Genomic DNA, 17,238 nt, shown 5'->3' with positions numbered 1-17,238 from the left:
CAATTATGCTCCTAGATAAATACCCAATAAAACTGAAATGTGTGTTCAAACAAAAGCTTGTACATGCATGTTCATAGAAGCCTTGCTCGTATTTGCCAAAAAATGGAAACTACCCAAATATCCTTCTACTGGTGAATAAATAAACAAATTGTGAAATACTCATTTAATGGAATTTTAGTCACTAATGAAATGGAATGAAGTCCTGAATTGTACAGCATAGAAAAACCTTGCAAACATTCTGTTGAATGAAAGGAGCCAAATATAAAAGGATGTATTATAGGATTCTATTTCTATAAAATGTTCAGAATAAGCAAATTCATGGAGACACAAAGTAGGTCAAAGGTTCCCAGGGGCAAGCAGGAAGGGAGATTGGCAGTGATTTTTTTAAAAAGATTTATTTTGTTTATTTCAAAGACAGAGTTACAGAGTGAGGTAGACGGGGGGGGGGGGGGGTGTCTTCCATCCACTGGTTCACTCCCCAGATGGCTGCAACGGCCGGAGCTGCAGGATCCGAAGCCAGGAACCAGGAGATTCTTCTGGGTCTCCCACGTGGGTGCAGGGGCCCAGGGGCTTAGGCCATCTTAAACTGCTTTCCCAGGCCATAGAAGAGAGCTGGATTGGAAGAGGAGCAGCTGGGAATAGAACTGGTGCCCATATGGGATGCCGGTGCATCAGACCAGGGCTTTAACCCCCTGCACCACAGTACTGGCCCTGGGAGTGATTATTAATAGGCACTGGGTTTTTTTTTTTTTTCAGGGTGATGAAACTATTTTAGAAGTAGTGGTGTCTGTTTCACAATATCATGAATACACAAAAAACCACTGAGTTGTTCACTTCAAAATGGATAATTATCAAATGAACTATATTTCCATTTAAGATTTTAAGACTGTAAAGCAAATAAATAAATAAATAAAAACAGTGCATTAGCCTGGATCTCCCTCCTTCCCCTTTTCTGATGGCCCAGTTTGAATCTTACGTTTTACTGTCCTTCTTTCCCAGTTCTGAGGGTCCTTATCTGTAATACACCAATGACAGCTAAAGACTGAAGACCCATGCCAGTCCTCAACTTTCCTGACCCCAGAGCCTCATCCTCTACTACAGCTCTTCTCTGCAAGCAATGATTACTGAGCAGATCCCCGCCCTTGTGCAGTTCCCAGAAGGAACTCTCATCCAAATCACTACTGAACTGTGCACACTTGACCCAAGGAAGCCAACTATTCCAAAACCAGCTCATTTCCTCTGGCCTAAGAACATGGAAGTCAGCCTTCTCAAAATGAAGATACGGGGAGAGCATTTGACACAGCAGTTAAGTTGCTGTGTGGGACATTCACATTCCACATCAGAGTAGCTGGTTTGAGTCTCAGTTCCTCTGCTTCTGACCAAGTTTTCTGCTAATGTGAACTTGGGAGGCAGCAGGTGATGGCTTATATACTTGGGTTCCTTCCACCTACAGGGGAGACCCAGATGGAGTTCTAGGCTTCTGGCTTCAACCTGGCCCATTCTTGACTATTGTAGGCATTTGGGAATGAACCAGCAGATGGAAGATCTCTGTCTCTCTACATTTCAAATAAAATGAAAATAAAAATTTAAAATAGTAATAAATAAAGGTATCATATTGTTATAGATCTAGATCAAAGGATAGCCACCCAAAATGTATGTTGAAGCCCTAACCCTTTCACAATGTAACCGTATTTGGAGATAGTGTTTTTGCAGAAACAGTGAAGTTTAAACAAGGTCATTGGGATGTGACTGTTGTCCTTCTTAGGAGAGGAAGTTGGTGTGGTGGGAAGACCATGTGAAGAAACACAGAGAAGAGACTTCCATATAAAGACCGCCAAGAATTGCTGGGAACTCACAGAAACTAGAAGAGACATTGACGAATTCTGAGAGAGAACACAGTCCTGCCAACTCCTTGATTTCAGATTCCAGACTGTAAAATGAGAACTTTCTCATGTTTAAAGCCATACAGTATCGGGTACTTTGCTATGGCATCCCTAGAAATGAATACAAGTATACATAAAAGGGGGTGTTGGGCTGTGGATAAATTTGTATATTTTAGAGAAGTCCCATTGATACTACTCTTAAACAAGAACACACCATTAATAACGTGACAACTTGACTGAATCCTAAAGGAATTATATTAAGTCAAAAGCTGACCTCTAAAGAATAAATACTGAATGATTCCACTTGTTTAAAATTCTTAAAATGGCAAAATGATGTAGAGATAGAGACACATGAATGGGTTCCAGGGCTTTGGGAAAAGCAGAGAGGGTAATAAGTAGGATCATTGCATGGGAGCCCATTCTTCGTCTTGACTATGGATGTCTATGGCTTGTATTGATGTCAGTTTCCTGGTTGTGATCTTACATTACAGTTATTCAAGATGTTACCATAGGTGGTGGCAGAGAATTAGGCATAAAGGATCTCTCTGCATTCTTTCTTAGAACAACATGTGAATTAACCCAAAATAAAAAGTTTCATTAAAAAAGATACCACTGAGGCAGGCGATGTGGCTTAATAGGCTAATCCTCCACCTTTCGGCGCCAGCACACCGGGTTCTAGTCCCAGTCGGGGCGCCGGATTCTAGTCCTGGTTGCTCCTCTTCCAGGCCCGCTGTCTTTTGTGGCCCGGGAGTGCAGTGGAGGATGGCCCAAGTCCTTGGGCCCTGCACCCCATGGGAGACCAGAAGAAGCACCTGGCTCCTGGCTTCGGATCAGCGCAGTGTGCCGGCCGCAGCGCGCCTGTCGCGGTGGCCACTGGAGGGTGAACCAACGGCAAAGGAAGACCTTTCTCTCTCTGTCTCTCTTTCTCTAACTCTGCCTGTCAAAAAAAAAAAAAAAAAAAAAAAAAAAAAAAAAAAAAAAGACACCACTGGGGACAAGTGCTGTGACACACTATGATAAGCCACTGCTGAGGACACCCACATACACACATACCATATCAGAGTGCTGATTTGAGTCCTAGCAACTCTATGCGTCTGATCCAGCTTCCTGCTAATGCACCCGGGAGGCAGTAGATGATGGTTCAAGCACTTGGGTTCCTGTCATCCACATGAGAGATCAAGATGGAGTTCCAGGCTCCTGACTTTCACATCACCCACCCCTGGCTATTTCAGGCATGTGGGGGTATGAACCAGCAAATGGTTCTGTCTCTGTCTCTTTCTGTCTGCCTTTAAAATAAATACATAAAGAATAAATCTTTGAAAAAGTTAAAAGATATGTTTGAGCTATATCAGTATAACCCCAAGAAAATTGTCTCCACTGAATGTAAATGAGATTGAATGTAATTTCCATCTGAATACAACGCAAGGTTTTGCATCTCTCTCTCTCTCTCTCTTTTAAGGGATGGAGACAAATCTGACATAAGAATTTGAAAATTCATTGGGACGCAAACAACAAGCAAGAATGGTAAAGGAGTTTTGATTAGAGAAAATTTATGGGGACTAACCCTGTAAGACAGGAAAATATTATAAAGCTGCACTAACTGAAACAGTATGGTCCTGGCAAAAGAAGAGACCAGGTAGCAAGGAACAGAAGAAGTAACCCAGTTAACAGTCTGAATTGTCTCCAAGAAAATGCTTTGTGAGAAAGACATTTTTTTAAAAAAAAGGTCAATAAGGAACATTCTAAATCAACATTTTGATTCACTCCATTTCAGTTTCCTGCTAAAACCCTGAAAATAATACAATGAGGTGAAACTGTAGAACAATATTGGACATTGCCTGAAACTTTTAGGGGTTATGGTAGAAAATAGCATAGACAATAGCTCAGTGTAGCAGAGTGCTGTCACCTGAGAGAATTGAAGACCTACCCCATGTGTATCACAAAAGATCAACCTCAAAAACCTCATGGGGGGTGGGGGAGGAGAGCGGTGCGTGACCAAGTGGTTAAGATGCACGTGTCCCACATGGAAGCATCTGGATTCAACACTCACCTCCTGACTCCAGCATTCTTGTTTAATGCAGATTCTGGGAAGCATAAGTGATGGGCCATGCAGTTGGGTTCCTGGCCCCACATGGGAGACCTGGCTTTGGTCCAAGTGGTCATTATAGACATTTTGGGGAGTGAATCAGAGAATATTATTCCCCCTCTCCCCTCTCACAATCTCCCCTCTCCCTCTCCTTTGGAATGATATCATAGTATGATTCTACTCAATTAAAATTATTTATTTATTTGAAAGTCAGAGAAAGAGAGAGAGAGACAGAGACATAGAGAGAGAGAATCTTCCATTTGCTGGTTCACTCCTTATATGCCCACAACTTCTAGTACTGCGCCAGGCTGAAGACAGGAGCCAGGAGCCAGAAGCTTCTTCCAGGTTTTCCATGGGGGTAGCAGGGGCGCAAACACTTGGACCATCTTCTGCTGCTCTTCCCAGGCCATTAGCAAGGAGCTGCATTAGAAGTTGAACAACCGGGACATGAACCGGCACCCACATGGAATGCCAGCATCATAGATGGTGGCTTTATCTGCTATGCCACAGTGCCAGCCCTGTGGCAAGATTTTTTTTTTTATTTGACAGGTAGAGTTATAGACAGTGAGAGAGAGAGACAGAGAGAAAGGTCTTCCCTCCGTTGGTTCACTTCCCAAATGGCTGCCATGGCCGGAGCTGTGCAGATCCGAAGCCAGGAGCCAGGTGCCTCCTCCTGGTCTCCCATGTGGATGCAGGGGCCCAAGCACTTGGACCATTCTCCAGTGCCCTCCCGGGCCACAGCAGAGAGCGGGCCTGGAAGAGGAGCAACCAGGACTAGAAGCCGGCGCCCACATGGGATGCCGGTACCGCAGGTGAAGGATTAATCAAGTGAGCCACGGCGCTGGCCCCGTGGCAAGATTTTTCAAAACCGGAAAGCACAATTCTATTGTCATGGACAGATGCCTTCCCTGTGGCTTGTTTATTTTCTAGATGGCTTTCTCTCTCATTTATTAAAACCGCAGTCTTTAATTTTATGAAGTAATAATTAGCAGAATATGTTTCTCTTGCTGAATGTAATTTTGTAAAACTTCATACTGATCCCTGTATAGCCCCAGTCAAAGCTATGGGCCGGTGCCACGGCTCACTTGGCTAATCCTCCACCTGCGGCACCAGCACCCCAGGTTCTAGCCCCGGTTGGGGAGCCAGATTCTATTCCGGTTGCTCCTCTTCCAGTCCAGTTCTCTGCTGTGGCCCGGGAGGGCAGTGGAGGAAGGCCCAAGTGCTTGGGCCCTGCGCCCACATGGGAGACCAGGGGGAGGCGCCTGGCTCCTGGCTTTGGATCTGTGCAGCGCAGGCCGCTGCGCTGGCCATAGTGGCCATTTGAGGGGTGAACCAACGGAGGGAGGACCTTTCTCTCTGTCTCTCTTTCTCTAACTCTGCCTGTCAAAAAATAAATAAATAAATAAAGCTATGACATAATCTCTTAGTGCCTGTTAAATAAAAATGTAAATTTGAATTATACCATCTTTGGCAATTACGGAGCAATTATTTTAAAAAAAGAGTTCATTTAAATGTATCAAATTTTCTTTCTTCTTAAAAGTTTTATTTATTTATTTATTTATTATTATTTATTTTGAGAGTCACAGTTACAGAGAGAGGGGTAGAGACAGAGAGAGAGGATCTTCCATCTGCAGGCTTACTCCCCAGCTGGCCACAACAGCCAGGGCTGGGCCCGGCTGAAGCCAGGAGCCAACAATTTCTTCAGGTCTCCCATGTGGGTGGCAGGGGCTCAGACACCTGGACCATTCTCTGCTGCTTTTCCTAGGCCATTAGCATGGAGCTGGGTCAGAAGTGGAGCAGCCAGGACACCAACCAATGCCCTTATGCTGTGCCAGCACTGCAGGCAGCAGCTTTACCCGCGATGCCATGTATTGTTACAATACCTTCTGACTAGCATAGTGTTACAGTATTCATTTTACTGCATTCTGGACATGAATGACTTTCAAAGCTTGAAAACAAACGTCGGGACCTCTGTTATGGCATAGCAGGTAAATAGTTCAACAGTTCATGTGTTGGAAACTTAATCCCCAATACAACAGTATTAGCAGGTAGTACCTTTAAGAAGTGATTAGGTTATGAGTTATCTGCCACCACGAATAGACTTATAACATCACTACAGAGTTCTTGATAAAGGATGCATTCGGTACCTTCACTCCTGCCCGGTAGACACTTACCCTTCTACATTCTGCCACAGGATGACTTAGCAAGAAAGCCCTTATCACATATTAACCCTCTGATTTTAGATTTTGTGGCCTCTAAAACTACTGCCTAGGACTGGTACTGTGGCGTAGCGGGTAAAGATGTTGCCTGCAACCCCTATGAGTGTTGGTTTTAGTGCTGGCTGCTCCACTTCTGATCCAGCTCCCTGCTAGGGGCCTGAGAAAAGCAGTGGAAGATGGCCCAAGTGCTTGGGCCTCTGCATCCGTGTTGGAGACCCAGAAGAAGCTCCTGGCTCCTGGCTTCAGCCTGGCCCAGCCCCTGCCGTTGTAGCCGTTTGGGGAGTGAACCAGCAGATGGAAGATTTCTCTCTCTCTCTCTAACTCTTTCAACTAACTAGATAAAATCTTAAATAAAATTCAACAATCTACAAATTAGGAAAGAGGAATAAAATCTAAAAAATGCTTCTAGCAACACATGGGAAAACTGTTAAAAGTATTTATTTCTTTACTTGAAAGGCAGAGTTACAGAGACAGAGGAAGACACACACACACAGAGCGAGGTCTTCCACCTGAAAGCTCAGTCCCCAAACAGCCGCATCAGCTGGAGCTGGGCCCATCCAAGGCCAAGAGTCAGGAGCTTCTTCCTGTCTCCCACAGTGCAGGGGCCCAACCACTTGGGCATCTTTAGCTGCTTTCCCAGGCCATTAGCAGGGAGCTGCATTGGAAGTGGAGCAGCTGGGACAGGAACAAGTGCCCATATGGGATGCCAGCCCTGCAGGCAGTGGCTTCACTATCTGTGGAAAATGTTCATAATAAAAGAAACTTTTGTATTTAGAGGTGGGGAATGTGTGTTATTTCCAACCCTCTGAGCTCCTTTACTGAGAATCTTCTGTATTTATCGTGTCTATTTTAGACTTTTTAGGGAAAGAGGAGTAGACACAGGAAAAGTCTTCACCTTTTCTTTTCCTGGTATGTATGTGGTGGTGGTGGTGAGTGATGACATGTAATAAGTTAGTGTTTTTTGCCCAATTAGTTTTTTGCAATTCTAAGGATATATTTTTTTTTTTTTTTTTTGACAGACAGAGTTCGACAGTGAGAGTGAGAGACAGGGAGAAAGGTCTTCCTTTTCCGTTGGTTCATCCCCCAAATGGCCGTCACAGCCGGTGCGCTGCAGCCGATCCGAAGCAAGAGCCAGGTGCTTCTCCTGGTTTCCCATGTGGGTGCAGGACCCAAGCACTTGGGCCATCCTCCACTGCCTTCCCGGGCTACAGCAGAGAGCAGGACTGGAAGAGGAGCAACCGGGACAGAATCCAGTGCCCCAACTGGGACTAGAACCGGGGTGCCGGCGCTGCAGGTGGAGGATTAGCCTAGTGAGCCGTGGTGCCGGCAGGATGTTTTTAAAATTAAAGATTTATTTTATTTCGTGGGAAGGCAGAATTCTTCACCTGCTTTCCCAGGCGCATTAGCAAGGAGCTGGAACGGAAGTGGAGCAGCTGGGACTGGAACTTAGGCTCATGTCCCAGGGGCTGCTGCACCAGCTGTGCCAGGACATGGCCCCGTCACTTACTTTCACAGACCACTAAAATCTCTTCAAGGAGAATTCCCACTGAGCAGCATTATGTCACAGAAAGCCTCCCAAGGATGCTGGGAGATTGTAGATAAGAAGTGTGGGACTGAAGCCCAGGGCTGTGTGTCTTGTCTAATTCCACTTGTCTCGCTCTCCCTGGAAATTTTCGACTGCACCCAGAGCTTTCTCCTTATGGACCTGGCTCTCTCTAACCACAGGACTGACTTGCGATCCCAAGAAAGAAAAAGCCCCACCTGCAAAGAGGAGGGTAGGCTGGAAGAATTCGTCCAGGGAAAAGAAAGGAGGCACAGCGGTGAATAACTGTCAGTTCCTCTTCTTCTCTCTGCTCCCTCCGCAACGCTTTAAAAAATTGCCATTTTTTTCTCAGGTCCAGGAAGGAAGCAGCTGGAATAAGGCGAAGTGGCTGGCCAGGGCTGCAGCAGGCGCCAGTTGCCGCCACCTTAGGAGTTGAGGAAGTGGCTGAGGCTGCACTCCAGTCGCCGCGGTAGCGCTCAAGGGGCAGGTGGCAACGCTGAGCGCGATGGGGCTCCCCCCTCCGCGGTCACCCACTGACAGCGAGCTCAGAGCCACAGAAGCTACTGGAGCAGAGCTGGCGAAGTGGAGGTGACCAGCCAGTGGGACCGGACAAAGGCGTGGACGCCCAGCAGTGGCGTGTCCTGGAGAGTTTGCTCGCCCACGACGTTGCCCGTGCCTGCTGCAGTGGGCACAAAAGACCGAATTGACCTACGGGGATTCCAGGGACAAGGAGCCTCCCGGAGAGGAGGAGCCCAGGCTTGTGCAGGTGAGGTCTGCGGGTTCCCGCAGCGCAGGGCCGGCGGCACCCCGGGCACAGGGGTGGCGGCGGCAAGGGTCACGACGGGCTGCTGGGGCTTCTTCCAGAACAGGGGTGGGGATGCTGAGTCACGGATCTGTCACTATTTAGCACCTCTCCTCGGCCCTCCAGGGGCCAAAGCAAAAGCGAAAGCGAATGCATCTGGCCGGGCGGCCGGTCCCGGAGTTGCGCTCTCCACCTCGCTTGGGCCTGGGCATCGCACGCGCCGCTGGCCCTTGTCGTCCCGGAGGGGCACTGTCTAGCCTGCTGCCATGGCCCGGAGACGGCTCCGCTCCTTCTCGGCCCACGCCTTCCTTGCGCTGCTGCTCCCGCCAGCGGTGACACTGGGTAAGGAACAGTGCGCCAGGGCGGAGCCGCGGGAGGGGTCCCAAGCACAGAGCCGGACGGCACCAGGGGTCCCATGGCCCTGGGTCAGACCCGGAGGGAGTCCCGGGAGGAACTCGGTGAGCGCCGGCACACGGGGAAGGGACGCGGCGTCCAGCAGGAGGCTCAGGTGAGGCCAGGCGCGCCAAGGGGCCGCTAAGCGCGCCCCAGACTGCTCCCGGCTCTCGCGGCTCCTAGGTCATCCACCGAACGGAGCTGAGCGGTCAGGCTTGGGTTCCAAGGTCAAAGGAAGAAAATGGTTTTGTATGGCCAAGGGGGCGGCGTATGGGGAGGCGCTTGAGTGCGCGCCGGGCGCCCGTCCCACCTGGACAGCTGGGTGGGAGTTGCACGGCACGCGGTTCCCCGAAAGGGTCCAGGGAAAATAACTTCTGGAGTCTGTCAGGCACAGATACGTGATATGGGTGGGCAGCTGGAAGGACAGGTAGGACCCGGGAATAACTCCCAGTTCTTGAGTGAGCAAAGCAGGAAAGCGGGAGGCAGCGCGGGGATGGTGGTGACAGCCTGGAGGCTGCACTCCAAGAGAAGTGAGGACGAAAGGAAGCTGGTGATTGCTCCGAGTAATCAAAACCTCGGGCAGGTAGATCTAATCTCAGCAGGAACAATGAATGAGTGACTTGGAAAAAAAATTTTGGGCGGGGGGGGGGGGCGAGTGCAGCTAGTTGGAGGGGGACGAAAGATCGGTCTAACTGGATTCCTGGATCCTTGCCGGAGCTCCCTCAGGGTCTCATGAAAGCTATGAACTCTTTACCCAGAAAAGTACAGGAATGCATGCTAACTCAGAAAATGTGCATATGAGTTTGGCATCACAGACCCATTGAAGACCAACCATGACAGTTGGTAACTCCATGATTTGTGTGTATTTGTTTTAAGCAAGTTGCAAATACGGTTAGCCAGTCTGGCCAGAGCTGTCCCACCTCCCCACTTGCTGCTGCCTGGCTTGGTCTGATGTCTTAGCACTGGAGTGCGCGTAAAGTTTCATGTTTACAGGACTGTGAGCTCTTGGTGCCTTCCCCCATCCAAAGCTGAGTTTCCTTGGTGATCTGGTCATTTCCTCCCAGCTGGCCAGCCAGTGTCTCCCTTGCAAGTAACAGCCTGGGGCAGGGCAACTCTTAACACAATGTGAAAGTGAAATGCAACTGTGGTCAGAACCCAGCAAAACTTAAAGTAATCAAGAGACACTGCAGAAAGACCTCTGTAGATAATCAACCACATACAGCCTTTGCTCTTTGACCTTGCAAAAACCTTGCAGCTGTGTAAAGATCTGTTGTCACTGCAATCAAGGGAGCAAATGAATTCTTTATGACCAAAAGTTTCCTAAAGCTTTGCATAATCCCTGCCTCCCACCCCACCCTGTCCCCAGGCAAGGACTTACCTGTTTTCTGTCAATATTGATTTGTTGTGCTTTCTAGAATTTTAATACAGTGTGGATTCTCTGTTGTTTGGCTTCTCTCCCTTGTGGTAATCATTCTGAGAATTCATCAATAGTTGATTTCTAAGGCTGAGCAGTACTCTACTTTTTTAAAATAAAGATTGTATTTATTTGTTTGAGATGCAGAGTTACAGACAGAGAGAGGGAGAGACAGAGAGAGGTGTCTTCCATCTGCTGGTTCACTCCCCAAATGGCTGCAATGGCTGGAGCTGTGCCGATCCAAAGTCAGGAGCCAGGAGCTTCTTCTGGGTCTCTCACATGGGTGCAGGAGCCCAAGCACTTTGGCCATCCTCTGCTGCCTTCCCAAGCACATCAGCATGGAGCTGGATGGAAAGTGGAGATGCCAGGCCCTGAACTGGTGCCCATATGGGATATGGGACGCCGGCGCTGCAGGCTGGGGCTTCGACCCGTTGCGCCACAGTGCTGGCCCCGAGTAGTGTTCTGTTGCATGGCTATCCCACCATTTACCCCTATGCTTGTCAACAGACACTTGGGGCTATTGTGGGCAGTCACATGCATATAGGTTTTTATGTGTGCATCTGTTTTCCTTTCTCTTGGGTAGAAAACAGCTAGGAGAGAAGTTGCTGGGTCATATGGTTTGGTATGTGTTTCACCTTTTAAGTAACTGCTAAGCCATTTTCCAAAGTGGTTGTAGTATTTTACGTTTCCGCCAGTGGCGGTGGAGAGTTCCAGGTCCTCTATAGCCTCAGCAACACTTGGTGGTGAGTCTTTTTAATTTTCCTCGTTCCAATAGGGACATGGTGGTTCACTCCCCAAATGACTGCCAACAACCAGAAATCGTTCAGGCCCTACTGAGGAGCCAGGAGCTTCATCCAGGTCTCACATGTGGGTGCAAGGGCCCAAGTACTTGGGCTGTTTTCCACTGCTTTTCCAGGTGCTTTAGCAGGGAGTTGGATTGGAATTAGAGCGGCAGGGACTCAACCAGCGCCCTTGTGGGACGCTTATATGGCAGGCAGCGGCTTTCCCACTATGCCACAATGCTAGCCCCGCATTTGTTTTTAAGAGATTATCCATATGACTTGTTTTTACACCATTTGAACATCACTTGTCTATGTGTGTATGGGTTAGTTGCAGGATGCAAGGCATCAATACACGAAAACCAATTGTGTTTCTGTACATTTGCAATAAAAGGTTGGAAATTGAAACAGTAGTAGCATTGAAAAGCATTAAGTTCTCAAGGATAAATCTGCAGGCGATTTGGTCAAAAACTCCCAGAGAAGACTGTAATTTGTCCGTAGTGAATATCATGATCCTTTGTTTGGGTTTGGTTTTGTTGCATCGGGTATTAGCGCACTTGGGAATGTTTGCACAATCATTTTTTTTTTGAAACTGTTTTTCAGAACTCTGAGAGGCTTTGGTTTTTGTTTCAAATCCATCATATGTAGTTATTACCACTATTGTGTTGCTCTGATAGCAACAAAGTGGTAGAACTCTAAATGTACAAAATAGGAGATTTGTTGCAATAAACCTAAATGTTCAACATTGAAGACCGTATTAAAAAAAGGGAGTTGCTTTCACATAGTTTGCATTGTATGATTCAGTGTCTTTAAATTTTGTGTTTATTTGAAAGGGAGAGAGAGAAATCTTCTATCTGCTGATTCATTCCCCAAATGCCCACAACATCCAGGAATGGGCCAGGCCGAAGCTGGATGCCAAGAACTCAATCCAGTTGTCCCACTTAGTTGCAGCAACGCAGGTACTTGAGCTGTCACCTGCTGCCTCTAGGGTACACATTTGTCGGAAGGTACAATTGGGAGTAGAGCCAGGACTCAAGGCCAGGCACTGCAGTATCTGGTGTGGACATCCCAAGTGGTGTCATAACCACGACACCAGACACTCACCCCTGACCTGATTTTTATTAGAAGATCTAGAAGTATTTGTCACAGAATAGGAAGATTTTTTTTTTTTTGACAGGCATAGTGGATAGTGAGAGAGAGACAGAGAGACAGAGAGACAGAGAGAAAGGTCTTCCTTTTTGCCATTGGTTCACCCTCCAATGGCCACCACAGCTGGAGCGCTGCGGCTGGCGCATCGCGCTGATCCGAAGCCAGGAGCCAGGTGCTTATCCTGGTCTCCCATGCGGTGCAGGGCCCAAGGACTTGGGCCATCCTCCACTGCACTCCTTGGCCACAGCAGAGAGCTGGACTGGAAGAGGGGCAACCGGGACAGAATCCAGCGCCCTGACCGAGACTAGAACCCGGGGTGCCGGCGCCGCAGGAGTGAGCCGCGGCACCAGCCAATAGGAAGATATTATGTATTGGTTCTGTGTGTGTATATATGAAGTTTTTGGCTTTTCTTAGTTTTCAGTCAAAATTTCAATTTTTTATAAAAGGAAAAGTAAGGAAGACTACAAAGAAATAACCATAAAGCTCTAGAATTTTAGAGACTTTTCTAATTACCTCTCTGGTAACATTTTCATAAGTTTATACATTTTGCAAATTGAACAAGACAGTGTTCTGTACGCCACTACATATAACATTTGTGCATATCCTATATACATTCTGTAATCATTATGATTCTTTATTGTTGGAACTGTGGCTAGATTTCAGTGATCTCACAAGTGTTGGATATTTAGAGTGTCTCAATAGGTTTGAAGTTCTGAGCAGCACAAAGTAGGAATAACTGGATGAAAATGAGCTACATATGGGCCGGCACTGCAGCTCACTAGGCTAATTCTCCACCTGCGGCACCGGCACACCGGGTTCTAGTCCCGGTCGGGGCGCCGGATCCTGTCCGGATCGCTCCTGTTCCAGGCCAGCTTTCTGCTGTGGTCCAGGAGTACAGTGGAGGATGGCCCCACTCCTTGGGCCCTGCACCCCATGGGAGACCAGGATAAGTACTTGGCTCCTGCCTTCGGATCAGCGCACCGGCCATAGCAGCCAGTAGGGGGTGAACCAACGGAAGGAAGACCTTTCTCTCTGTCTCTCTCTCTAACTGTCCACTCTGCCTGTCAAAAGAAAGAAAGAAAGAAAATGAGCTACATAGAGCAAAAAAAGTTGAGGAGAAACCCCTTTATGTCTAAAAACGTTTCTGGGGTTATTCATTTCCAATCAAATCATCATTTCAGCTAACTTGCTTTGGACCAAATAACTTCTTGGTAAGTTGATTTTATCAAACTGAATGAGTAAACATAAAATGCTCTCAGTTACTCACTACACATGGTTGATGTGATTTGAATGCTTGGAAATTTTGGGGAAGACTGACTTCTTGTTGCTGGGGGAGAGGGAACATCACTCTTTCTTTTATTTGCTTAGCAATCTATACTCACTCAACTCTTCCAGTGCTTTTCCAGTCATTGTTATTGGATGAGCTTTGATGAAATTCGCCTTCCACACAGGAGGCAGGTTGGAAAGCAGAGTTATGTGCCTGAGGAAGGAAGAACCGAGTTGATGAGTTTGGGCAGTGAGCCTGGTGCAGTTTGTACTTACAGCAAATGCCAAAAGTAAGAGTGCTTTCTTGGCTGGCATTGCAGCTGGAAAATAAGGAAGGAGAAAGGATTAATGGGAGTGCAGACGCCTTGGCCCTTTGGATGTCCGCTCCACACTGAGTTTCTCAGGGTAGGAACCACATCTCGCACTCCTTTGGATCCCACTGCACTTAGCACGTTGCCGGCGTCTGAATGGTAGACTACATGGAAGAAGGTGTTGGAAAGGACTCTGACTGCTTAAAAGAGTTGGAGAGGCATGCTAACCAGAAGACTTTTAAATTTTGGATGTGAGACTAGGCCAGGGCCCTTCGCTTGTATTAAATTCTCATAGACTGACCTGATAGACAAAAAAGATACACAGGTTCTGGGAAGGAGAGTGATTGTTAGGGCTTGCTGTATATGGTTTTATTTGTTTAATTTTTGTTGTTGCTGCCTAATTTCAAAAAGCCAAAAACTTTGACTCCAGTTTTTGTTACTGCATCCATTCCAACCTATGTATGCATAAGCCACTAATGTCAGAAATGTCACTACTGTCATACCTATTGTATGTGGATCTTACAGCTGTGAGAGTATCATAGAACTGCAAAATATATGCAGCACCTTCAAGAGGCATGGAATATTATAAACAAAGTGAGACTACTTACCTTGACTAACTGGGGAACAATGTTGTGAGAGTATTATACACAAACTGTAAATGAAGTATCAGGTGGCGGCGCGGAGCACCCTGGGATAGGGAGCGATCTCTGAGCGAGGCAGCAAGATGGACGCGGGATTCTTCCGCGGAACAAGTGCGGAACAGGATAATCGGTTCAGGAAGAAACAGAAGAAACTACCGAAGCAGGTGAAGTTTGCAGAATGCCTAGAAAAAAAGGTGGACATGAGCAAAGTAAATTTGGAAGTTATAAAGCCTTGGATAACAAAACGAGTAACGGAAATCCTTGGGTTTGAAGATGATGTTGTGATTGAGTTTATATTCAACCAGCTGGAAGTGAAGAATCCAGACTCTAAAATGATGCAAATCAACCCGACTGGGTTTTTGAATGGAAAAAATGCTAGAGAATTTATGGGAGAACTGTGGCCTCTGCTGTTAAGTGCACAAGAAAACATCGCTGGAATCCCCTCTGCTTTCCTGGAACTGAAGAAAGAAGAAATAAAACAAGGACAGATTGAGCAAGAAAAATTGGCATCTATGAAAAAGCAAGATGAAGTCAAAGATAAGAGGGATAAGGAAGACAAAGAAAGCAGCAGAGAAAAAAGTGAACGGTCTCGAAGCCCGAGAAGAACCAAGAGCCGGAGTCCTTCCCCCGCGCCAGAAACGAAGGAAAGAACTCCCGAGCTCCCGGATCCCTCAGTGCAGGAGGCAACTTCGACTAGTGACATCCTAAAAGTTCCCAAGCCTGAACCTGTACCAGAACCTAAAGAACCTTCTCCAGAAAAAAATTCCAAAAAGGAAAAGGAGAAGACCAGAGCACGATCTCGGTCACGTTGCAAATCAAGGTCACGGACGCGGTCTCGCTCTCCTTCTCTCACTCGACCTAGACGGCGCCATGGATCCCGATCAAGATCACACTCGCCTAGAAGACGGCCAAGCCCAAGCAGGCGCCCATCCCCTCGGAGAAGAACTCCTCCAAGACGAATGCCTCCTCCGCCACGGCACAGGAGGAGCAGATCTCCAGTACGACGAAGACGACGTTCGTCAGCATCCTTGTCTGGAAGTAGCTCATCATCCTCTTCATCTCCTTCCCGGTCGCCGCCAAAGAAACCTCTTAAGAGGACATCCAGTCCCCCTCGAAAAACTCGCAGGCTATCTCCTTCCGCGAGTCCTCCAAGGCGAAGGCACCGGCCATCCCCTCCAGCAACTCCACCGCCAAAAACTCGCCATTCCCCGACACCCCAGCAGTCAAACCGTACGAGAAAAAGCCGTGTTTCTGTGTCTCCAGGGAGAACTGCAGGTAAAGTGGCAAAGCATAAAGGCACTGAGAAAAGAGAATCCCCTTCACCAGCACCGGAACCTAGAAAAGTAGAATTATCTGAATCAGAAGAAGACAAAGGTGGCAAAATGGCTGCAGCAGATTCTGTGCAGCAGAGACGCCAGTATAGACGACAGAACCAGCAGTCTTCATCTGACTCTGGCTCCTCTTCCTCCTCAGAAGATGAGCGACCCAAAAGGTCCCACGTGAAGAATGGTGAGGTAGGCAGGTGGCGGAGACATTTCCCTTCCAGGAGTGCCTCTCCCTCGCCACCAAAGCGCCCAGAGACTTCCCCTCGTGGTAGACGGAGGAGAAGTCCCTCACCACCACCCACCAGAAGGGGGCGCTCTCCTTCTCCCGCGCAGGTCTCCTACACCACCGCCCCGACGAAGGACTCCTTCTCCACCGCCACGCCGGCGCTCGCCTTCCCCTCGGAGGTACTCCCCTCCCATACAGAGGAGATACACCCCTTCTCCACCTCCCTAGAGAAGGACGGCTTCTCCTCCACCCCCTCCAAAACGGAGGGCGTCGCCATCTCCACCACCAAAGCGGCGAGTCTCGCATTCTCCACCTCCCAAACCGAGAAGCTCGCCAGTCACCAAGAGACGCTCGCCTTCGTTGTCATCCAAGCATAGGAAAGGCTCTTCCCCAAGCCGCTCCACCCGGGAAGCCCGCTCGCCACAGCCAAACAAAGGGCACTCGCCTTCCCCTCGGCCTCGAGTTCCTCAGACCTCCTCCAGCCCTCCACTCGCGCGGAGAGCACCGTCGTCCTCACCCCAAAGAAGGCGGTCTCCATCTCCAAGTACTAGGCCCATTAGGAGAGTCTCCCGGACTCCGGAGCCTAAAAAGACTGCCTCTCCAAGCCCACAGTCTGTAAGGAGGGTCTCATCCTCCCGATCTGTGTCTGGATCTCCTGAGCCAGCAGCTAAAAAACCTCCAGCACCTCCGTCCCCTGTCCAGTCTCAGACGCCCTCTACAAACTGGTCACCAGCGGTACCGGTCTAAAAGGCTAAGAGCCCAACACCAAGCCCGTCACCGGCAAGGAATTCAGATCAAGAAGGAGGTGGAAAGAAAAAGAAGAAAAGGAAGGACAAGAAACACATAAACGATAAGAAGCACAAGAAGGAGAAGGCGGTGGCAGCGGCGGCTGTCGCGGCTGCTGCTGCCGTCACCCTGCAGCTGTCGCTGCTGCCACGACCACCTCAGCACAGGAGGAAGCAGAGGCAGCGCTGGAGCCCAGGAAGGAGACTGAAAGTGAAGCTGAAGATAACCTTGATGACCTAGAGAAGCACCTGCGGGAGAAGGCCCTGCGGTCCATGCGGAAGGCTCAGGTGTCCCCACAGCCCTAGGTGGAAACGTTTCTTAGGATGTCCATTTTAGTTTGTACGCAATTCAATTTCGAAATTGCTAACTTGTTTTTGAGCTTTAGACTATAACATTTGTTGTAATAATTGCTAGG

General features: G+C 48.2%; 2 protein-coding genes and 1 pseudogene across 2 annotated transcripts in view; 2 read left to right on the top strand and 1 right to left on the bottom strand.

Moving 5' to 3' along the window:
* Window positions 1–7,811: 7,811 nt before the first annotated feature.
* The window catches only part of LOC127487864 (interleukin-15 receptor subunit alpha), a 41,361-nt gene continuing 31,934 nt past the window's right edge, over window positions 7,812–17,238 (top strand). Inside the window, exons 1-3 of the mRNA XM_051834760.2 lie at window positions 7,812–8,008; window positions 8,090–8,497; window positions 8,639–8,875. Of these exons, the coding sequence (XP_051690720.2) occupies window positions 8,800–8,875 (76 nt within the window). The 5' untranslated portion in view covers window positions 7,812–8,008; window positions 8,090–8,497; window positions 8,639–8,799. The remainder of the gene's footprint in view (window positions 8,009–8,089; window positions 8,498–8,638; window positions 8,876–17,238) is intronic.
* The window catches only part of LOC100359008 (F-box DNA helicase 1), an 87,978-nt gene continuing 85,275 nt past the window's right edge, over window positions 14,536–17,238 (bottom strand). The window contains exon 22 of the transcript XR_011381591.1: window positions 14,536–14,668. The gene's annotated coding sequence lies outside the window, so the exon portion shown is untranslated. The remainder of the gene's footprint in view (window positions 14,669–17,238) is intronic.
* Window positions 14,570–17,143, top strand: LOC138845014 (serine/arginine repetitive matrix protein 1 pseudogene; annotated as a pseudogene).

Source organism: Oryctolagus cuniculus, chromosome 13 (assembly GCF_964237555.1).
Source record: "Oryctolagus cuniculus chromosome 13, mOryCun1.1, whole genome shotgun sequence".
In the NCBI taxonomy this organism is placed as follows: domain Eukaryota; kingdom Metazoa; phylum Chordata; class Mammalia; order Lagomorpha; family Leporidae; genus Oryctolagus; species Oryctolagus cuniculus.
This window is presented reverse-complemented; position numbering and strand designations above follow the sequence as displayed.